The sequence below is a fragment of the Apodemus sylvaticus genome, chromosome 3 (assembly GCF_947179515.1).
Source record: "Apodemus sylvaticus chromosome 3, mApoSyl1.1, whole genome shotgun sequence".
Taxonomy (NCBI): domain Eukaryota; kingdom Metazoa; phylum Chordata; class Mammalia; order Rodentia; family Muridae; genus Apodemus; species Apodemus sylvaticus.
In genome coordinates this window covers 134,208,932-134,227,426 of record NC_067474.1, presented here as the reverse complement: position 1 = coordinate 134,227,426, position 18,495 = coordinate 134,208,932, and the positions used below count along the sequence as shown (strand labels likewise).

Here is an 18,495-nt window from a genome sequence, read left to right as displayed (position 1 = left end):
ACCGAAACTTCAGAATGTAGCCCAGGCTGCCCTCACTCCTGACTGATGGGTAACAGGCATGCGCTTCCATGCTCAGCTAAGAGTATAAAATTTTGCCTACATGTAGCATCTGAAAAGTAATTCCTGACTAATCTGTTAGTCTAATTTATCTTCCCCCTTTGTTTAGAGCCCTTGTTAGTCAATGCCTAGAGCCAAAGCACAAAACTGGGAAGAGGTGGAGGGAGGATGGGGGGAAGGGTCAGAGGGCAGGCGATGGGGGCGGGTAGATCAAAACATATTATGCGAATGTATGGAATTCTCAAACAACAAATCCAAGAACACCCCCACAGTAATGACAAAAAGCAAGTTTGACTGGAAAACATGCAAAAATTCTAAGGACATTTCGAGTGTAGTCACTTTGTGGAAGGGCAGATAGTTTTACAGCCACAGAGCCTCCTGGGGCCTCAGGAAAGTCTAGAGTAGTTCAGTAAGGTTTTCTTTCCCCCTAATGACCATGAGTTATTGAAAAAAGTTGGAGTCCTTATTTTTTCAACCAAGATGAATTACCTGGTACGCGATAAATAAGGCTGATGGGGTGCGTGCGTGCCTTTGGCCCACCTAGATGGCTGCAGATGGTCCAGCAGATCTCCTCTTTCCACTTGTCAATGCTAAGTTTTTCTGAAAACTCAAAAGTCTGTAAGTGTGGAGGTGACATCACAGAGGGTTGAAGATTACCCCAAGTTGAAAAGTTCCTCATCAGTATGTGTGAGCGCAGAGCCCTCTTAGATTGCCCAAGCAAACCATAGAGCTGTTATCATCTGCCTGCAAGTATTTGTTAGCCCAGAGTTGTGTGACATGCGTGCATGCGTGCATTAGGGAAGCTCAGTGTCTGAAAATGATCTAGAGAGCTGAGGCACCTCTAAAGCAAGATCAGGAACTAAGCCCTCCTCACTGAAGCTTTAAAACCGAGACACCAGCTCCCACGCCACACCTCTGCCCGGAAGTTGGTGGCTTTGGTGGTAGGATGGATGTGCTGATATCTCTGTCGGCAGCTGGGCAAGGCTGCAAACTCACTTTTGGCCAGAGCTCCCTCCTTGTTTTCCAAGGCTGTTCCTCTCATATCTCTCCCAGAAAGATGTGTGGCGTACACATACACATGCACACGCACATGCACACGTGCACACGCACACACACACACACATTCCATAACATTATTCTAGATCAAGGTATGGAAAAGTTTATAACTTAAAATTAAAGTTGTGCATTTAGCTTAGGTAGTAAAAGTTTATTGCATGGGAAACCCAAGACATAGTAGGGTTGGTTATATTGTTCTCTTAAAGGCAGCGTATACTTCGGTTGAATACACAGTAGGACAGCAGGCTAAGTGCATAGTTTTAAAGTATCTCCAGACATATCATTAACTTGGCTGCAAGGTCAGACAAAAGCCCGGTCTCTGAAAGCAAGAGATGTCAGAAAATAAAACAGCTGCAATCCATTCCTCAGGTGGAATTCTTTGAAAGCCTCTGGGCTGGGCCAAACTGTCAGTTAAAGCTAAGCCACTCCCACTTACATCACACCCTATTTCCTTTATTGCCCTTTCCCTAGACAACTACTAATCTACTTTCGGTCGCCGTGGATTTGTCTGCTCTGGGTCTTCCCCATCTATTTAGAATGGTATACCAGATGACCCTTTGCGACTGATGCCTTTCATGTCACTGTTTTCAAAGTTTATTCCAGATGGTGCCCTGGGTCAGTACTCATCCTTCGTTTTAGGCTGATTACTGTTTTATGGTTAGGCCGCATTTAACATTAGTTGTTGACTGATTATTATGAATAGCGATGCTATGGAAATGTATGCATATCCATCTCATGCTTTGATTGGGGTTTGGAGGCTGCTTATTGCTGCTTTGTTTGTCATTATCTTTGAGTCAGCATCTCTATAGAGCCTCAGCTGGGTGGCTCCCAACCCCAGAGCTTCCTGACTCAGTCTCCCCAGCACCAGTTTGTTTTTTGTTTGTTTGTTTGTTTATTTATTTGTTTTTGGTTTTTGGTTTTTCGACATGTTTTCTCTGTGTAACCCTAGATGTCCTAGAACTCACTCTGTAAACCAGGCTAGCCTCGAATTCAGAAATCTGCCTGCCCCTGTCGTCCAAGTGTTGGGATCAAAGGCATGCACCACCACTGCCCGGCTTCTTTGTGTATTCCTAATACCATCATTACCATCAAAATAAAATCACTGGGGGCATACAAATACTGTACATAGTCTCAGTTTTTCTTCTTCATGTTTGCCAGAACTATTATTCTCTTGGTTTTTTGTTTTTGTTTTTGTTTTGTTTTGTTTTGTTTTGTTTTCAAGACAGGGTTTCTCTGTGTGGCCCTGGCTGTCCTGGAACTCACTCTGTAGACCAGGCTGGCCTTGACCTCAGAAATCCGCCTGCCTCTGCCTCCCAAGTGCTAGGATTACAGGCATGTGCCACCACTGCCCAGCTTCTCTTGTTTTTTTTTTTTTTTTTAATATATATGGTCATTTTAATCCCTGTCATATTTTCATTATGGCTTTGATTTTTATTTTCATAATGAGTATAATGACATGATGTATTTTAAAGTGTTTTTACAGTCTCTTACACATTGTCATTAGAGAAATGTCTAGTTGACTCCTTTCCCTAGTTTTAATTGGATTATATTTTTGTCCTGTTGTAAAAATTTATTATTTATTCTATATATACCTTATTAGATATTTGATACCCAAATATTATAGCCCCTCAATGAACTGTCTCTTCATTTTCTTGTCACTGTCCATTGATATCCATATGTTTTTATTATATAAACACCCATTTATGAATTTTCTTTCTATGCATTCATGTGTGTGTGTGTGTGTGTGGTGTATGTCTCCTTGTTTGCTTCCTTGTGAGTACAGACACCTATGTACACATGTATGCATGGAGGCCCAAGGTGGATGTTGGGACTCATCCTTGATCAGTCTTCCACGTTTGAGGCAGGGCCTCTCAATGGAACCCAGAGATGGCTGATAGGGATAGTCTAACTAATCGGCTTGTTCAAAGGATCTTCTGCCTCTGCCTTCCAAGGCAAGAATTACAGGCAAGCTGCCTCTTCCACCCACCCAGCCAGCAATTTATGTGGGTTTGGGGGACTTGACCTCTGGTTATCTTGCTTATGTAGCAAGTGCTTTAACCTCAGAGCCATCTCCCAGGCACTGCCCCCCATTTACAATTGTTTGTTTGTTTGTTTTGAGACAGGATTGCTCTGTGTAAACCTGTTTGTCCTGGAACTTGCTCTGTAGACCAGGCTGGCCTTGAACTCAGAGATCTGCTTGCTTCTGCATCCCAAATACTGGGATTAAAGGTGTACAATACCACATCCAGCCCCATTTGTTTTTTGTTATTGGTTTGGTTTGGTTTGGTTTGGTTTTTGTTTGGAAGAGGGTTTGTGGGGGTTGTTCTTTTGGTCATTTGAAACAAGGTTTCTCTGTGTAGCTGTGGCTGCCCTGCACTTGCTTTGTAGACCAGGCGGGCCTCAAACTCATAGAGATCCACCAACCTCGGCTTCCTGGGAGCTTGGCTAAAGGTGTGCACTACCGCGCCCAGATCCACTTACACTATTTTAATGTTTGTCTCCTGATCTTATCTAGATGAGCATGAGAAGGCTTTGTTCTCGTGTTTCTTCTGAAACTATTTTTATACTTTTAGCTTTATAATTAAACCTTGGATCCATTTTTTAAATACTGTGTGTGTTACAAGAAAGGGTCCACCTTGGTCTTGTATGCAAATATCCAGGTGTAACACTAAGATGTATGGAAAGGAAGCCCCTCTTTCTCAGTCATAAAAGAGAAAAAAAGACAGACGTGGAGCTCAAAGAAGGCTGATCATTTCTTTTTTTTTCTTTTTTTTTCTTTTTGCTTTGTTTTGTCTTGTTTTTCAAGACAGGGTTTCTCTACATAGCCCTGGCTGTCCTGTAACTTACTCTGTAGACTAGGCTGGCCTCAAACTCAGAAATCCACCTGCCTCTGCTTCCCAAGTGCTGGGATTAAAGGTGTGCGCCACCACACCTTGATCATTTCTATTTGAACTTCCTGTCTCCCACATCAGCTGTTGCACAGTCTTTCTTCAATGTGTGTGTGTATTTGCCTGCATGTATGACTGTGTACCAATCACATGCAGTGCCGGAAGAGGCCACAAGAGGGTGTCGGACCTCCTGGGATTGGAGTTACAGGCAGATGTGAACCACCATGGGGGTGCTGGAAATTGAACCTGGTTCTCTTCACCATTAGCCATCTCTCCAGCCCCTCGATTTCACCGCAAGGAAGTGAGGAAGCAATGAAGCAAGTGCAGTTTGGACAATTTCTGTCATGATCTGTGCACTGATGACTATTTCTCTCTCTCTCTCTCTCTCTCTCTCTCTCTCTCTCTCTCTCTCTCTCTCTCTCTCTCTTTCTGTGTGTCTGTGTGTGTTGTTCACCCCTGGTGGTATCTAGTACAGTGCTATATTAGCTTAATCTTTTTTAAATTATTTTATATATGTGAGTACACTGTAGCTGTCTTCAGACACACCAGAGGAGGGCATCAGATCCCATTACAGATGGTTGTGAGCCACCATGTGGTTGCTGGGAATTGAACTCAGGACCTTTGGAACAGCAGTCAGTGTTCTTAACTGCCGAGCCACCTCTCCAGGCCCCTAGCTTAATCTTCCTAAATGTACAGTTCTAACAAGAGACAGGCCAGATGCCAGATCTTTCCGAATGTTTATAAATAGGGAAAGAATTGTGGTAGCCTCTCACATGGGCAAGACTGAGCGCTGTATCAGTCCGAAGTATTCTGTGACGTCAGCTGTGGGTGCTGATGGTCTGGTTTACACTAGCCCAGGTGATCTTTCTTTTTTACTATTCTTGAACCAAGTTAGAAGCAGTATTGACTTGATAGGCTTAAAATGTTTTTCTAACGTTTTGGGTATATTGCTGTGCTGTGGGTACTGCACTAAACCACCATGTTCATTAAGTGATATGATGGTATAGGAATATAATCTGTCCAACTTACAGGTGGAGAAGCAGAGGTTTTAGTTAGGAACAAGGTAGATAGTACTTGTCCATGTGGCAGAAGTGATTAAACCCAGGTCTACAGCTTATAGAGCAGTGGTTCTCAACCTGTGGGTCTCGACCCATTTGGAAGTCAAACAACCTTTTCATTTGGATCACCTAAGACCATCAGAAAACACAGGGATTTACATTAGGATGTGTAACAGTAACATAATTATAGTTAGGAAGTAGCAATGAAAATATTCATATAGCTCGGGTCACGCACGTGAGGAAGAATATTAAAGGGCCACAGCAGCATTTGGAAGGTTGAGAACCTCTCCCACCTAGAGCTCCATCCTCGGCTGCTGCATTGATGGCTTCCATCAGGTAACAGACCCCAGAAAGCGAACAGTTCTCACTGTCTGTCCCAAAGAAGAATAGCGAACTGGCTCCCCAGAGCCCTCCTTGGTTTGTATTTAATCGTTATTTTATTAATTTTCTTTCTCTGAACTAGCGATATGGCTCACTAACTCCTGAGAGTTGTCCTCTGATTGCCAGACTGTGGCATGCATGTGTGCACATGCACAAACACACACACATGAACACGCACACACGTACGCATGCACACACAAATGCAATAAAAATTTAAACACTAAATGTGGGGCTGGAGAGGTGGCTCAGCAATTAAGAGCTCTGTCTGCTCTTCCAGAGGATCCAGGTTTAATTCCCCGCACCCACAACTCTCTGTATCTCCAGTTACAGGAGACCTGCCACTCTTGTGACTGCCACAGGCACCAGACATACAAGGGGTGCACGGCATACATGCAGCCAAATACCCATAAACATAAAACAATTTTAAACTGTTTTTAGAAAACCAGAAAATAGTGCGGGTCCCTGGTTGTTTTCATTATTAAAGGATTTTATAGTTCTAAGACTCAAAACGGAGTGTTTTACACTAAAAATCCTCTATTTTTGTCTGCCTTTCATTGATAATAGAATTTGAAAGGTTAATCGTCCATGCACGGCTGCTTTTGTTCCCATAATTCGCTGGCCTTTGCACTCCAGTGTAGAAGCTTTTGAATTACAGGAGCACCACCAAGCAGCCATGGATGTAGCGTGGAGCACGGTGTAGAAGCATCGTTTGTTGTAGGTGAAGGAACTAACTCCGGAAGTCCTCGTATGTGAGTCCCAGGTCCCCACGCACCGCCGGTGGTGGTGCTCTCTCAAGCGCATTTCTCTCTTAAAATGTTTGCCTCAGTATCTAACATCTGGAGAGAAAGCAAGCTACCAACATCAAGGAGAACTGCGGGAACTGCGGCAGAACCTGCACCGCCTGCAGATCCTGTGCAACTCGGCCGAGAAGGAGCTGCGATACGAGCGGGGCAGGAGCCTGGACTTGAAACAGCATAACAGTTTGCTGCAGGAGGAGAATCTCAAGGTAACTCTCCGACAGGCACAGCCTTCCCTGGAGAGCTAAATCACAGCTCTTGGCATTACTCATTAACTCCCCACTTCAGTCATTCTCCTGCTGCCGACAGGGTGCAGATGCTATCAGTCCCTAAACACAAAAAGGGTATAGTGACACAATATAAGGATTTCGGTTGAAATCCTTATATCTAATCTTTCTTCCTTTCTTCCTTTCTTTCTTCCTTTCTTCCTTCCTTCCTTCCTTCCTTCCTTCCTTCCTTCCTTCCTTCCTTTCTTTCTTTCTTTCTTTCTTTCTTTCTTTCTTTCTTTCTTTCTTTCTTTCTTTCTTTCTTTCTTTCTTTCTCTCTCCTTCTCCCCCCTCTCTCTTTCTTTCCTTTTAGAAGTAAACAATTTTAAAAGTTTTTTTTTAAGATTTATTTTTTATTTTATTTAAGTACACTGTAGCTATCTTCAGATGCACCAGAAGAGGGCGTCAGAACTCATTACAGATGGATGTGGGCCACCATGTGGTTGCTGGGATTTGAACTCAGGACCTTTGGAAGATCAGTCAGTGCTCTTAACCGCTGAGTCCCTTATCTTAAATGTTTTAACTTTTAATTTAATTTCAGTGACTGGTCCCCCTGCATTAGTTGCATATAGCCAGGTGTATTTCTCCCCAGTAAATGTATTCATGGGGAGGGGGGACTGTTTCACAGATGTTTCACAGTTTTTTGAAACACAAATGGTCAGAACAAGGTACCATATAAATAACGTATTCTTTTGTTGTTGTTGTTGTTGTTTTTTCGAGGCAGGATTTCTCTGTATAGCTTAATAACGTATTCTTCAAGATACAATTCAGTTCTATAAATATACATTACAGACTTGTTTTCTTATATATATTAGAAACTATATGAGGCTCCAAATGTCACTATTCAGGGACTGGAGATGTAGCTCAGGTGGGAGAGTGCATGCCTAGAATGCAGGAGGCCTCTGGTCAGTCCCCAGCACCACCAAACTCCAGGTAGCAGAAGCCTGGAGTGTCAACCGGAAGTCCGCTTAGAGTGGCTTGTTGGTTCTGAGACAGTATCCTGTAGACCAGGCTGGTCCTGAATCCACTGTGAAGCCAACACTGATCTTATTCCTATGAAGACTCCTCATCTTATTCCTGTCTCCACATGTCCAATGCGGAGGTCACAGGCACACATCACCACGTGGATCCAACTTAGCTCTGGACATACTCAAGCAATATTATGTCTTTCTTTTGGTACAATGACCAGAATGACACACATCCTAATTGGCCCCTTATAAATATGTATTCAGTAGGCAATCTTTCAGAAATGGAAAAAATGATCTCTTCATAAAGAGAGAAGATGCTGTTTACTGTTTGAAGCCTCTCTCTTAGAGCCAGTCGTGTAGTAGTATCATGTACAGTTTGACCTCCTCACTCATCAACCTCCGCAGAGTCGCAAAGCTGATGGACTGGACTGTAGACTCTGAATTGAAACATGAGTGCATTTCACTTTCCACAGTGCACTTTTCCTCAGCCCGGAGTCATTTTGTCATTTTGGGACCTTAGATTTCCAAACGCAGGGACTGTGTGTGTCTGTGTGTGTGTGTGTTCTTGCAATTTATTGCAATTGTTTTCTTGCCATAAGGTTGTACTTGAAAATGAGAACTCTAGGCTTGCTGATAGGCCAGAGTTCCTTTTGAGAAGAAATGAGCCAAAACCAGATTTGTTCTTGTCAATAATGTTTCAAAAGCACCACCAGCCCTCCAAAGGCATTGCCCCTGCTTCAGCACCAGATGTGCAGAACTCTGAGGCATTGGGCTGGTTTAATGGGAGGGAAAAGTGAGTGTTCACTGGGAATTGGGAAGTTTATAATGCCCAGTCTAGGATTTCTTCTCAACCTTATCATAGAGACACAGCTAATGGTAACTCATTTCCTGTTGACCTTTAACCCATCAATGACAGGTAACCAAGCCAACTCAGTCAGTCAACAGGGTCTCAGGGAGTGAAGATTAAAGAAAGAAAAGACAATTGGACAATGTTATCACATGACTCCAGCCAGTGCTGAGGCTGAAGCGGGTTTATTTTTTTTTTCCAGCCTGCTTATATATCACTCTAGGTACATACAAAGAATATAGTCAGTCATAAGGCATCAACAAATTAGCCAAGGCACAACAAACAAGGCATAAACAGAGTAGGTAGGGAACAAGCAAAGCATAAACACGGTCTTAACACGACCCATCGAGATACAGAGAACACACTCCTCAGCTGTGCTCATCTGGAGCCTGCTTCCTTGTCAATGCCCAAAGTCAAATCATGCCAAATTCCTAGAAGGCAGCCCCAAAAGCTCTCCGCAGACAGGTTGGGGGATTTTTGTTTTTTGTTTTTTTTGAGAAAGGGTTTCTCTGTATAGCCCTGGCTGTCCTGGAACTCACGTTGTAAACAGACTCAGAAATCTGCCTGCCTCTGCCTCCCAAGTGCTGGGATTAAAGGCATGCGCAACCATTGCCCAGCTGCTAGTTGTAATTTCTTGATACTTTTTTTTTCTTCTCCATGTGGCTTGACTCTCTGTGTGTGTGTGTGTGTGTGTGTGTGTGTGTCTGTTAACATCCTTGGAGATAACATTTCTCTGGTCTTTAGAAATTTAATAAGAGCCCATTATTTCAGGTATGTCCAACTCAGGTGAAGCATCTTTCCTAGGTAGTATAAACAGTAAGCGTTGCTGGCTGGTTTTTCTATTTTTTGAAGAACACCAACATGTACAGCAACGTGTGTGTGTGTGTGTGTGTGTGTGTGTGTGCGTGCGCGCGCGCGCAGCGCGCTGTGCGCGTGAATGTACATAAGTGGAACTCTCTGGGAAGAGAGCAAAGTGGGGTCGTTCAACTCTAGGGATGGTGCCCAGGCTATACACACACTTACCTGGTCTGTTTCTGCCTTTGTGGTATCAAAGTTAGCATTATTTATTTCCTTGCCGGTTCTTAGAAGTGTCACACTGCAGAACTTACATGCTAATCTAGTATATATGTATAGTGATCACTCCATGAAGTCTATTACCATTATCATCATTCATTATAATGTTACTGCATGTGGGATATATGTGTAAGGATGTGGTGCACATGCCATGGCACACACACACACAGATCAGAGGACATCTTTTGGAAGTCAGTTCTCCCCTTTCACCATGTAGCATCCGGGGGATTGAATTTAGGTCTTCAAGCTTGGTGGCAAGCTCCTTTGCTGGCTGAGCCCTCTTGCCAGCCTCCATGTTGAATTTTATCTTCCTGTGTGTGTGTGTGTGTGTATGTGTGTGTGTGTGTGTGTGTGAGTGTGAGTGTGTGTGTCACACTCGTATGTTATGGGTTTCAAACCCGGTGCCTCGGGAACACTTTCTACCATGTAACTGCATCCTCAGCCCTGTTTTTTTTTATTTTTTATTTTTACTTATGCCCAACTCTAGATCAAAATTGAACTCAAGCAGGCCCAGGAGAAGTTACTAGACAACGCCAGAGTGCACTCCTCACTCACGGCAGAGTGGAAGCACTGTCAGCAGAAAGTCAAGGAGCTAGAACTGGAAGGACTTAGGCAGACGCAGAGCCTTAAATCCCAGCAGGGCCTACAGGAAAAGCTGGCTCGGGAGAAAACCAAAGCGGCAGAAGCACAGGAAAAGGTAACTAACCTCCCTCAGCTCAGGAAGCAGTGCGCACAGCTGGAGCCCTGCCCCCGGGGCCTTACAAGACAGGTGTGTACAGGCATGGGGACAGCTAATCTTTTCTCTTTGCCCTCCCCCGTCTTCTCCTCTTTAATAATTTTATGTCATCTGCCCGAACCATTCTAATAAACCTTGTACGTTTTTGAAAACTGCATGAAGTTAGAAATGTAAGCTTCCGGGTCTGGAGAAATGGCTGGATCAGTGAAGTCACACAAGCACAAGGACCTGAGTTCAGATCCCCAGAACCCCCCAGTGCATGCCTGCAGTCCCAGCTTTGCAGAAATAGAAACAGAATGGTTTCTGGACCCCGCTGGTCAACCAGCCTAGCTGAAATGGTGAGCCCCAGGCCGACAAGGGACCCCGTCTCAAAAAATAAGGTGGAGGGAGTCAGAGAAGGATACCCCTTATCATGTATACACATGTGCACATACACATATACTCCTCTCTATATGCAAATGCATATTTAATTAAAGCTGTATTATGAACTTAAAACTGATTGAAGCCATAGGATATTTATACTTTTTAATTTTAAAGAATGTATTTTCTTATTTGAATTGACTGTTTATATGACTTATTTTGTTATCTTAAAAACATAGACTTATTTATTTTATTGTGTGCATGAGTGTTTTGCCTGCATATATGTATGTATGTGTGTGGGTTTAAAGATTATGGCCCGCGTCCCACCCAGAGCTCGTGCTGCTGGGCAAGTAGGATGCAGGTAGTTGGACTGCACTCATAAGCCGTGGGACCCTGCTCCGGGAGCGGGGAAAGGGCAGTCCTTGGGGGTCTGAGTCTTGGACATCCCAGACACCGCTGGATGTCTCGGAAGAGATGAGAACCAGTCCTTAGGGTCGCCCAGGGAGCCGGCAGGGCGGAGCTCATGGGTCCTTGGGCCTCAGAGAGGCCGAAAGGTCCTCAGTCTTGGACACCCAGATTGGGCTCAATGTCTCAGAAGAGCTGAGAACTGGGCAGGGCTCCGGGAGGTGGGATCTGGCCCTGGGCCAAGAGGCAGGGGTGAGCTCCTGCTGGGTCGTGTCCTTGCCTAGAATTCTAAGGGCTTGGGGCATTGCCCTACGTTACTGATAGCAACAGAATTATGGAGCTGAGGGCCTTGTGTCAGAAGCCTAGTGTCTAGGAGCATGGCCAACAGGTCCGTCCTTTGCAGAATTAATCTGTGGGGTCTCCGAAGTTAAGCCTCCCTCAACCAGAACACAGACTGTCTTTCAGGACCCACATATGTGCACCACATGTGCCTGGTGCCTGAGAAGGTCGGTAAAGGGTGTTGGGTCCTCTGGAACTGGAGTTACAGATGGAGTTGCCATGTGGGTGCTGGGAACTGAACCCAGGTTGCTCGCAAGAGTAGCCAAGTGCTCCAACCACTGAGCCATCTCTTCAATCCTATTTTGGAATTTTTAGAGGGAATGAGTGAGACAGGGTTTCTCTGTGTAGCCCTGCTCTCCTGGAACTCACTCTGTAGACCAGGCTGACCTCAAGCTCAGAGATCCACCTGCCTCTGCCTCCAGAATGCTGGGATTAAAGGCGAGCACCACCAATGCCTAGCCCTGTTTTATACTTTTAAGAAAGTACTTTTTGCTGTGAAATTGGCAATTTTCAAATATTGCTCTGTGCTGTGAACTGCTTACCACAAGGTATCAATAGTATATGAGTTATGTGTGTGAGCAAGTGAGCGAGAGTGTGTGTATGTGTGTGTGTATGTACATGTCTCCCTCTATTGCTGTCTGTCTTACTGTCTTGAAACTACTAAATAGCATATGCATGTCAGGAAATGAGAGTGCACTCCTCTTCAGAGAGACATTATTCTGCACAGCATAAAAGCAGAGACAAGCACTGTACACTGCCACAGGATGCAGGGGAGCTGCTGTATACGTACAGGGTAGCTGTAACCTCAGCAGTGAATGAGGGGTGTGAACCAGGTCACCAGTAACTCATCACTGTCACTTGCAGAAGCCATTGAACAAGAGAAAGAAATCAAGCCGGGTGGTGGTGGCGCTCGCCTGTAATCCCAGCACTCTGGGAGGCACAGGCAGGCAGATTTCTGAGTTCAAGGCCAGCCTGGTCTACAGAGTAAGTTCCAGGACAGCCAGGGCTATACAGAGAAACCCTGTCTCGAAAAAAACCAAATCCAAAAAAAAAAAAAAAAAGCAAGAAAGAATGAACGAAAGAAAGAAAGAAAGGAAAGAAAGAAGGAAATCAAATCTTAAAATTACACTTTATGTCAAGTGTGGTGGCACACACCTTCCACCCCAGGACTTGGGAGGCAGAGGCAGGTGGATCTCTGTGAATCTTAAGGGCAGCCTGGTCTACAGAGTGAGTTCTGAGCCAACTACACAAGAAGACAGAAAAACTTTTATTTAGAGAGCTGGTAGTCCTAGAAGACAGTGGATTCATGTCTGAAAAACCCATCTTCTGTCTCACCTCGAGCCAGCAGGTTACATAGGGAATAGGAGAGGCAGAACAAGGGTGGACGGGCAGGCAAGCGGGTGGCACTTGCTAGTCAGGCTGGCCCCTCTGCCTGGGCGCTCAGCCGCGCTTCTGAGACTCTGTCCTCGTCATCCTTGCTTCCTTCCTCATCATCACCTAGACTGCGGGTGGGGATGGTTAACTGAGAACACACACGCCATCAACAGCATGTTTGTGCTAAGTTGCCAACATGCATGTACAGATTCCTTTTTATAGTGTGAAGCGTGAGGATACCTTACGTGGAATACGAAAGTGCCGCTAGCAGCTCCCCCAGCCCCCCCAGCCCCATCTCCCACCACAGGTACTTGCTACAATGAAGTGCAGAGTTTGTTGTTGGAAAAGGGTCACACCCTTCATAATGTTTTACCTTTTCCACCAAGATTTTGGACCTGCAGCAGAAACTAGACCACGCACGACAAGTCTGCCTTTCAGATGTTTGCATGCTGCGTAAGAAACAACTAGAGGAAGAGATCAAGGAAGCAAAGAGCCTCGAGGCCAGGCTGCAGCAGCAGTGCCAGGAGGAGCAGCAGAGGAGGTAAGGACCGACTGACCAACTGCCAGGGCGTGGGACACTGGCAGCTTGCCTTAACAGGATCCCCCGTGAAGTCTGACACATCCCTCGCCTAGCTCTCTGGAGTCATCAGCGCAGACTCAGGCTTAGCCTAGCTCTGGAGTGATCTGTGCAGACTCAGGCCTCATTGAAGTTGTATTTTTTTATTCATCAGCTAATGTTCTTCCAGATACTTCTGGATCATTTATCAGCATCTTTAACATCAAGAAACTGCTAACAAATAAGAACTATCGATTTTTCCTCTTAAAATAATTGTTATGATTCTGACTTAAAGCATTCTTTTGGAGGCTCTGAACCTCGGTGATGGGTGCTTCTCATTTGTATGATGTTCAGAATGATTCATATATATTTTGAGAATGATAAATTATCCACCCAAAACACACGGAGGTGTTCACCTTTGTAGCTCAGAATCTTACTTCTAGCTAAAGCTAGAACTTCTGTGCTAGGACCTGTCACAAAACACCTCTGAGTGAATATTTGTTGAATGAATTAAAGTCTGAGTAAGAGACTGGCTGGATATTTGTATGCAGGAAGACTGAATACACTCAATGAGAAGCCATGGGGAAGCCCTTGCCTCACCGCCATGTCTCCAGAGATGATGGGATAGCCTATCATAGTGTAGTTAGATCCTAACTAGTTGGCTTATGTGCACCCACACACGTACACAACACACACGTGTACACACACACATACATACTCACACACATCCCATGGCCTCGGTGCATCCACATACATGCATATACACACACATGTACATGCTCACACATATGTACACACACCCATAATAAAAAAAAAGGAAATATGAGGATCCGTGGGATACCCCAGCAGGTAAAGATCCTTGCCACTAAGCCTAACAATCTGAGTTCAGTGCCAGAAACCCACGTGGTAGAGGGAGAGAATCAACCCCTGCAGGCTGTCTTCTGACCTCCACGTGTAAATCTGGTACACTCACACACAAACAGATGGAATTTAAACACCGGAAGGGAAGATTTGAATACTGCTATGATGAACTCCTCTGTCCTGAGGTACTTTAACTGTATCGATCTGCGGCTCCCATCAAGCTAAAGGAAGTTCAGGAAGCTCTGAAGGCACCTGGCAGGGCCGTCTGTGGACTGAGGGCTTGGGAGAGCCTTCCTTAGTAACAGCAATATTTAAGCTGAGAATGAAGCAGTTAGAACAGGAGTGGGTGGCTGGAGGGTTGGGGTTACTGAGAGGTGACCATTGGGCAGAGGAAGAAAGAAGGGGAAAGACTGGGCAGAGTGGGAGGAGCAGACGGAATCCCTGAGGAAGAAGATCTGACAGAGGAAGTGTCTAAGTTCCCTAGCTGGAAGAAAATGTTTGAGGCTGGAGAGCACTGAGAAAAATGGGTCCAGAAAGCAGGGTGGCCTGGTTCACACAGAGGTGGCTACCATACGAGCAAGGGGGAGCCACTTACAAATTTTTCCCCCCAAAGTGTTTGTGTAGCCCTGGCTGTCCTGGAGCTCACTCTGTAGACCAAGGTGACTTCGAACTTACAGAGATCCACCTGCCTCTGCCCACTGAGTGCTGAGATTAAAGGTGCTGCCACCACCCATCACCTGGTCAGCAACCACTGGAGGATTTTATTAAAGGGAATGTGGAGTTTGGCATGTAGCTCCGTGGGAGAACACTTGCCTAGCAGGCAGGAGACCCTGTGTTCAGCTGTCAACACCACAAACAATGGAGGAAGTTCTGGGATTCTGTTGTGACTCAAGCAGAAAGCTACCTGCTGTACACAGATGGCTGCAGAGACTCAGGCCACAGGGAAAGAGGATCTCATTGGATCTTGTCAATCTCAAGCCCCGCTTGTCTTTTGTTGCTGAACCCATGCATTGTGTGAAGTGTCTGTCTTATTTAGTCGCCTCCAGCAAATCCCCAAGATTTCTTTCCCATTCAGACTTCCTAGTTGTCAGTTTCCATTTGAACTTCCAGAGTGCACTGTAGATGATCCCAGGTCTTCTCAGTTCTTCAGCTCAGCATCCCCTCAGTCCCAGGGCCTGGCTCTCATCTAGTCCCTTGAACCAAAGCTAAGAATGGAGCTGTCGCTGGATCTCACCATTCAGCTCCCCAGCACTTGTGAAATGTCTGCTGGAAAGATTCAGATGAGACCTGCAGAACGTAATGTGGAAGACGGGCAGGTTATTAGAGAACAGAGAAGACAGCACCGGCAAGGGACCATTGCACCAGCTGCATTTTAAGCAGCATTTGTTCTGTGTCTGAAGTCTCCAGGTGACTGACAGGCCTGTTTGGCTGACCTTCCAGGGAGAATGCCATGGTATGTGCCCTTACTTTTTACCAAAGTGCCTCCTGCTATTCAGTGATCATGTGAGGTTCAGGGGCTGCTGAGATCAGTTTAGATAGTTGTTATCAGGGTGCCATCTTCTCATAGAGCCAGGGATAGGACTCGGGGCCATTCCCCTGTCCTGTACTACTCTTCCCATGCTCGAGTTTCTAAGCCATTGATTACGAAGAAAAGGTCCATCCCAAGTGTCTTCTAAGGTTGCCAATTTCTAATTGGTTACTTAACAGAATCATAAAGAAGACATGCTTTCTCAGATATGCATATAAGAGATTTAGATAAAGCAGAAGCCACAGCGAGGAAGTTGGTGGAGGGTTAGGTGTGATGGGAAGAATTAAGCTCCAGTAATCTTTAGTGTGCCTGAGCCTGCATACAAAGATCCTAAGAGGAAGAGGCGCAGAGCCCCGAGACCCAGCAGAGCCCAGGGAGCCGGCAGAGCCCTGAGCCAGTGTCTCGGAGTCTACCATCCAGTAACCTATCGGTTGCTTAGAATGCTTAGATTGGAGAGCACAAAGCTGTCTGGGCAGCTTTAGGATCTTACTGCCCTGGCACGCAGGTGAGAATTTTGCCCATCCATGCTATTTCATCATTCCCGTTGCCATATTCCTCAAGATGAATCTCCAGGATGAAGAGAATCTCCGTCTGAAATCCTCAGTAAGTCTTTCCAGGAACTGTAGTTTGACAAGTCTGTCTGAAAGAGCGGGTACTGATGGAGTTCACCGGGAAGTACGGATTTCCCCATCACGCAGCATGTGTCGGTTCCTGAGGCTGTCAGCAGGGCCAGCGTCAGCAATGTTTGGAGCTAGAAGACTGCGGGCTAAGCTGTACCACAGAGGCGGGGAGAAAGTGCATGCGTGGACTCCAGAGCAGACTCCGCCCCCAAACACACCTCAGCCTCGCCCTGGCTGTTCTTGGTGCCACACCTTAGTCATCTCTGCCATGGGGAAGTTGATTTCTTCCTCATGGGTTTGTCTTGGTGGCAAGAGCTTCTATTACGTAGGAGGTTCCCTGCACAGGTCCCCTTACCTTGCAGACATATAACTCTACCTCACTCTGCTGAAACGACAAACTCCCTCGTGCTGGCCCAGAAGCTTGGGTCTAGGAATCGCTTGCAGTCCACAGAGTGACCTGCTGTGCTTTGCTTGTCCTCAGGATCCTCCTCGACCAGGACATAAATGAGCTCGAGAGACAAGTGAGAACATTGCAGGATAAGGAGGAACAGCAGGAAGCAGCCAATTCCCAGAAACAGGAAGCTCTCCGAAAGCAGCTGGAAAGGGAGAGAAGAAAGTGTGAAGAGGTAAGAAAAGTAGCAGATGGGGTGGGGAGGGTGGGGGCTGTTCCCTGGTTTCCTGTTCTCACAGACTGGAATGAGTCTCCATCGTTAGCTATTGCTATTCAGCTAATTATCACTGAGTGCACTTTACCTACTGAACTTAGCTGGGAAAACAAATATATACAAACAATGGAGATTACAGACATTTTATAGATATATCTCCAAGTGGAGGGGAAGGAAATAAGGCTTCCCTGTATTATCTGGGCTGGGTTAGGGTATAAAGTAAATTAATAGGAACACTGATGAAGAGCACTGGCTGCTTGCCCAGAGGATGTGGGTTCAATTCCAGCCACCTACACTGTAGCTCACAACTGTCTGTAACCCCAGTTCCAAGGGATCAGGACACTGCAGGCAGCAAATGTGTGGCACACAGCCAAACATGAAGGCAAAACATTCTTTTTTTAAAGATTTATTTATTTATTATATGTAAGTACACTGTAGCTGTCTTCAGACACTCCAGAAAAGGGCGTCAGATCTCATTACGGATGTTGTGTGGTTTCTGAGATTTGAACTCAGGAAGAGTTCTGATTTGAACCTCTGGAAGAGCAGTTAGTGCTCTTAACCACTGAGCCATCTCTCCAGCCCCTTTTTTATTTTTTATTTTTTTGGTTTTTCGAGACAGGGTTTCTCTGTGTAGCCCTGGCTGTCCTGGAACTCACTCTGTAGACCAGGCTGGCCTCAAACTCAGAAATCCACCTGCCTCTGTCTCCTAAGTGCTGTGATTAAAGGCATGTGCCACCACTGCCCTGCAAAACATTCTTATAATAAAATGAAATATATGTATTTATTTTTTTAAAAAAATTAATCAACATAGGGCAAATTAATAGGAGTAAAACAATTTTTATTACATTGATATGAATCTGTGTCCCACAAAACAAAAGACTTAAAACAGATCATAGTTTGGACAGCATCCTGAGCTATCTTGAAAGGGCCCTGGGACCTCTGTAGCACAGTAGAAGAAAGTTGTAGAAGGTGTGGGGAGAAATTGTAAGGTGAGGAAGGGGTCATCTCAGATACAGATAGAAGTCTCTCCAATGTGGACCGAGGACATCATTTAGTGGGCCAAGCACTTGCTGTGAAAGTATGAAGACCTGAGTTTGAATCCCCAGCACGCATGTAAAAGCCCAACACAGTGTGAGTGTCTAGTATCGCAGTGCTCCTATGGGGAAATAGGAGGCAGAGTGGAGAATCCCTGGAAGTTCAAGGCCCAGGGACCCTGGGGAGCACAGTGTAGAAAAGCAAAGAGGACCTCATCTAAAGGCCAGAGGACAGGGAGAATGACATCATCCTCTGACATCTCTATGACAGCTGTGGCACATATATACCCACATCACACATATGAGTGTATACATGCCCGGGTGCACACTCGGGCACACACGCACATACACATACATGCACACACATACATGCACACACACACATGCACACGCACACACACATGCACACGCACACACGCATATAAAGCCCTCTTCCTGACATAGAAATTTGCTGACCTACATTTCCTGGATAGATGTAAATTTCTTTTACAAAAGATATCTCTTCCGAGCTGCTTTCATGTCTGTAGTTTCTCAGAATAAGTTTGAAAACACACTAAGGAAGTACACAAGAGGTGTTGTTCCTAAGAGGTAACACCTAAGAGGTGTTATGTGTTCTGTTGTTATG

At 45.4% G+C, this 18,495-nt stretch overlaps 1 protein-coding gene across 1 annotated transcript in view; it reads left to right on the top strand.

Annotated features, from left to right (window-relative positions):
• Ccdc30 (coiled-coil domain containing 30) overlaps positions 1-18,495 on the top strand; it is an 87,772-nt gene that overhangs the window by 45,400 nt on the left and 23,877 nt on the right. Inside the window, exons 6-9 of the mRNA XM_052177206.1 lie at positions 6,267-6,446; positions 9,880-10,089; positions 12,993-13,147; positions 16,653-16,797. Of these exons, the coding sequence (XP_052033166.1) occupies positions 6,267-6,446; positions 9,880-10,089; positions 12,993-13,147; positions 16,653-16,797 (690 nt within the window). The remainder of the gene's footprint in view (positions 1-6,266; positions 6,447-9,879; positions 10,090-12,992; positions 13,148-16,652; positions 16,798-18,495) is intronic.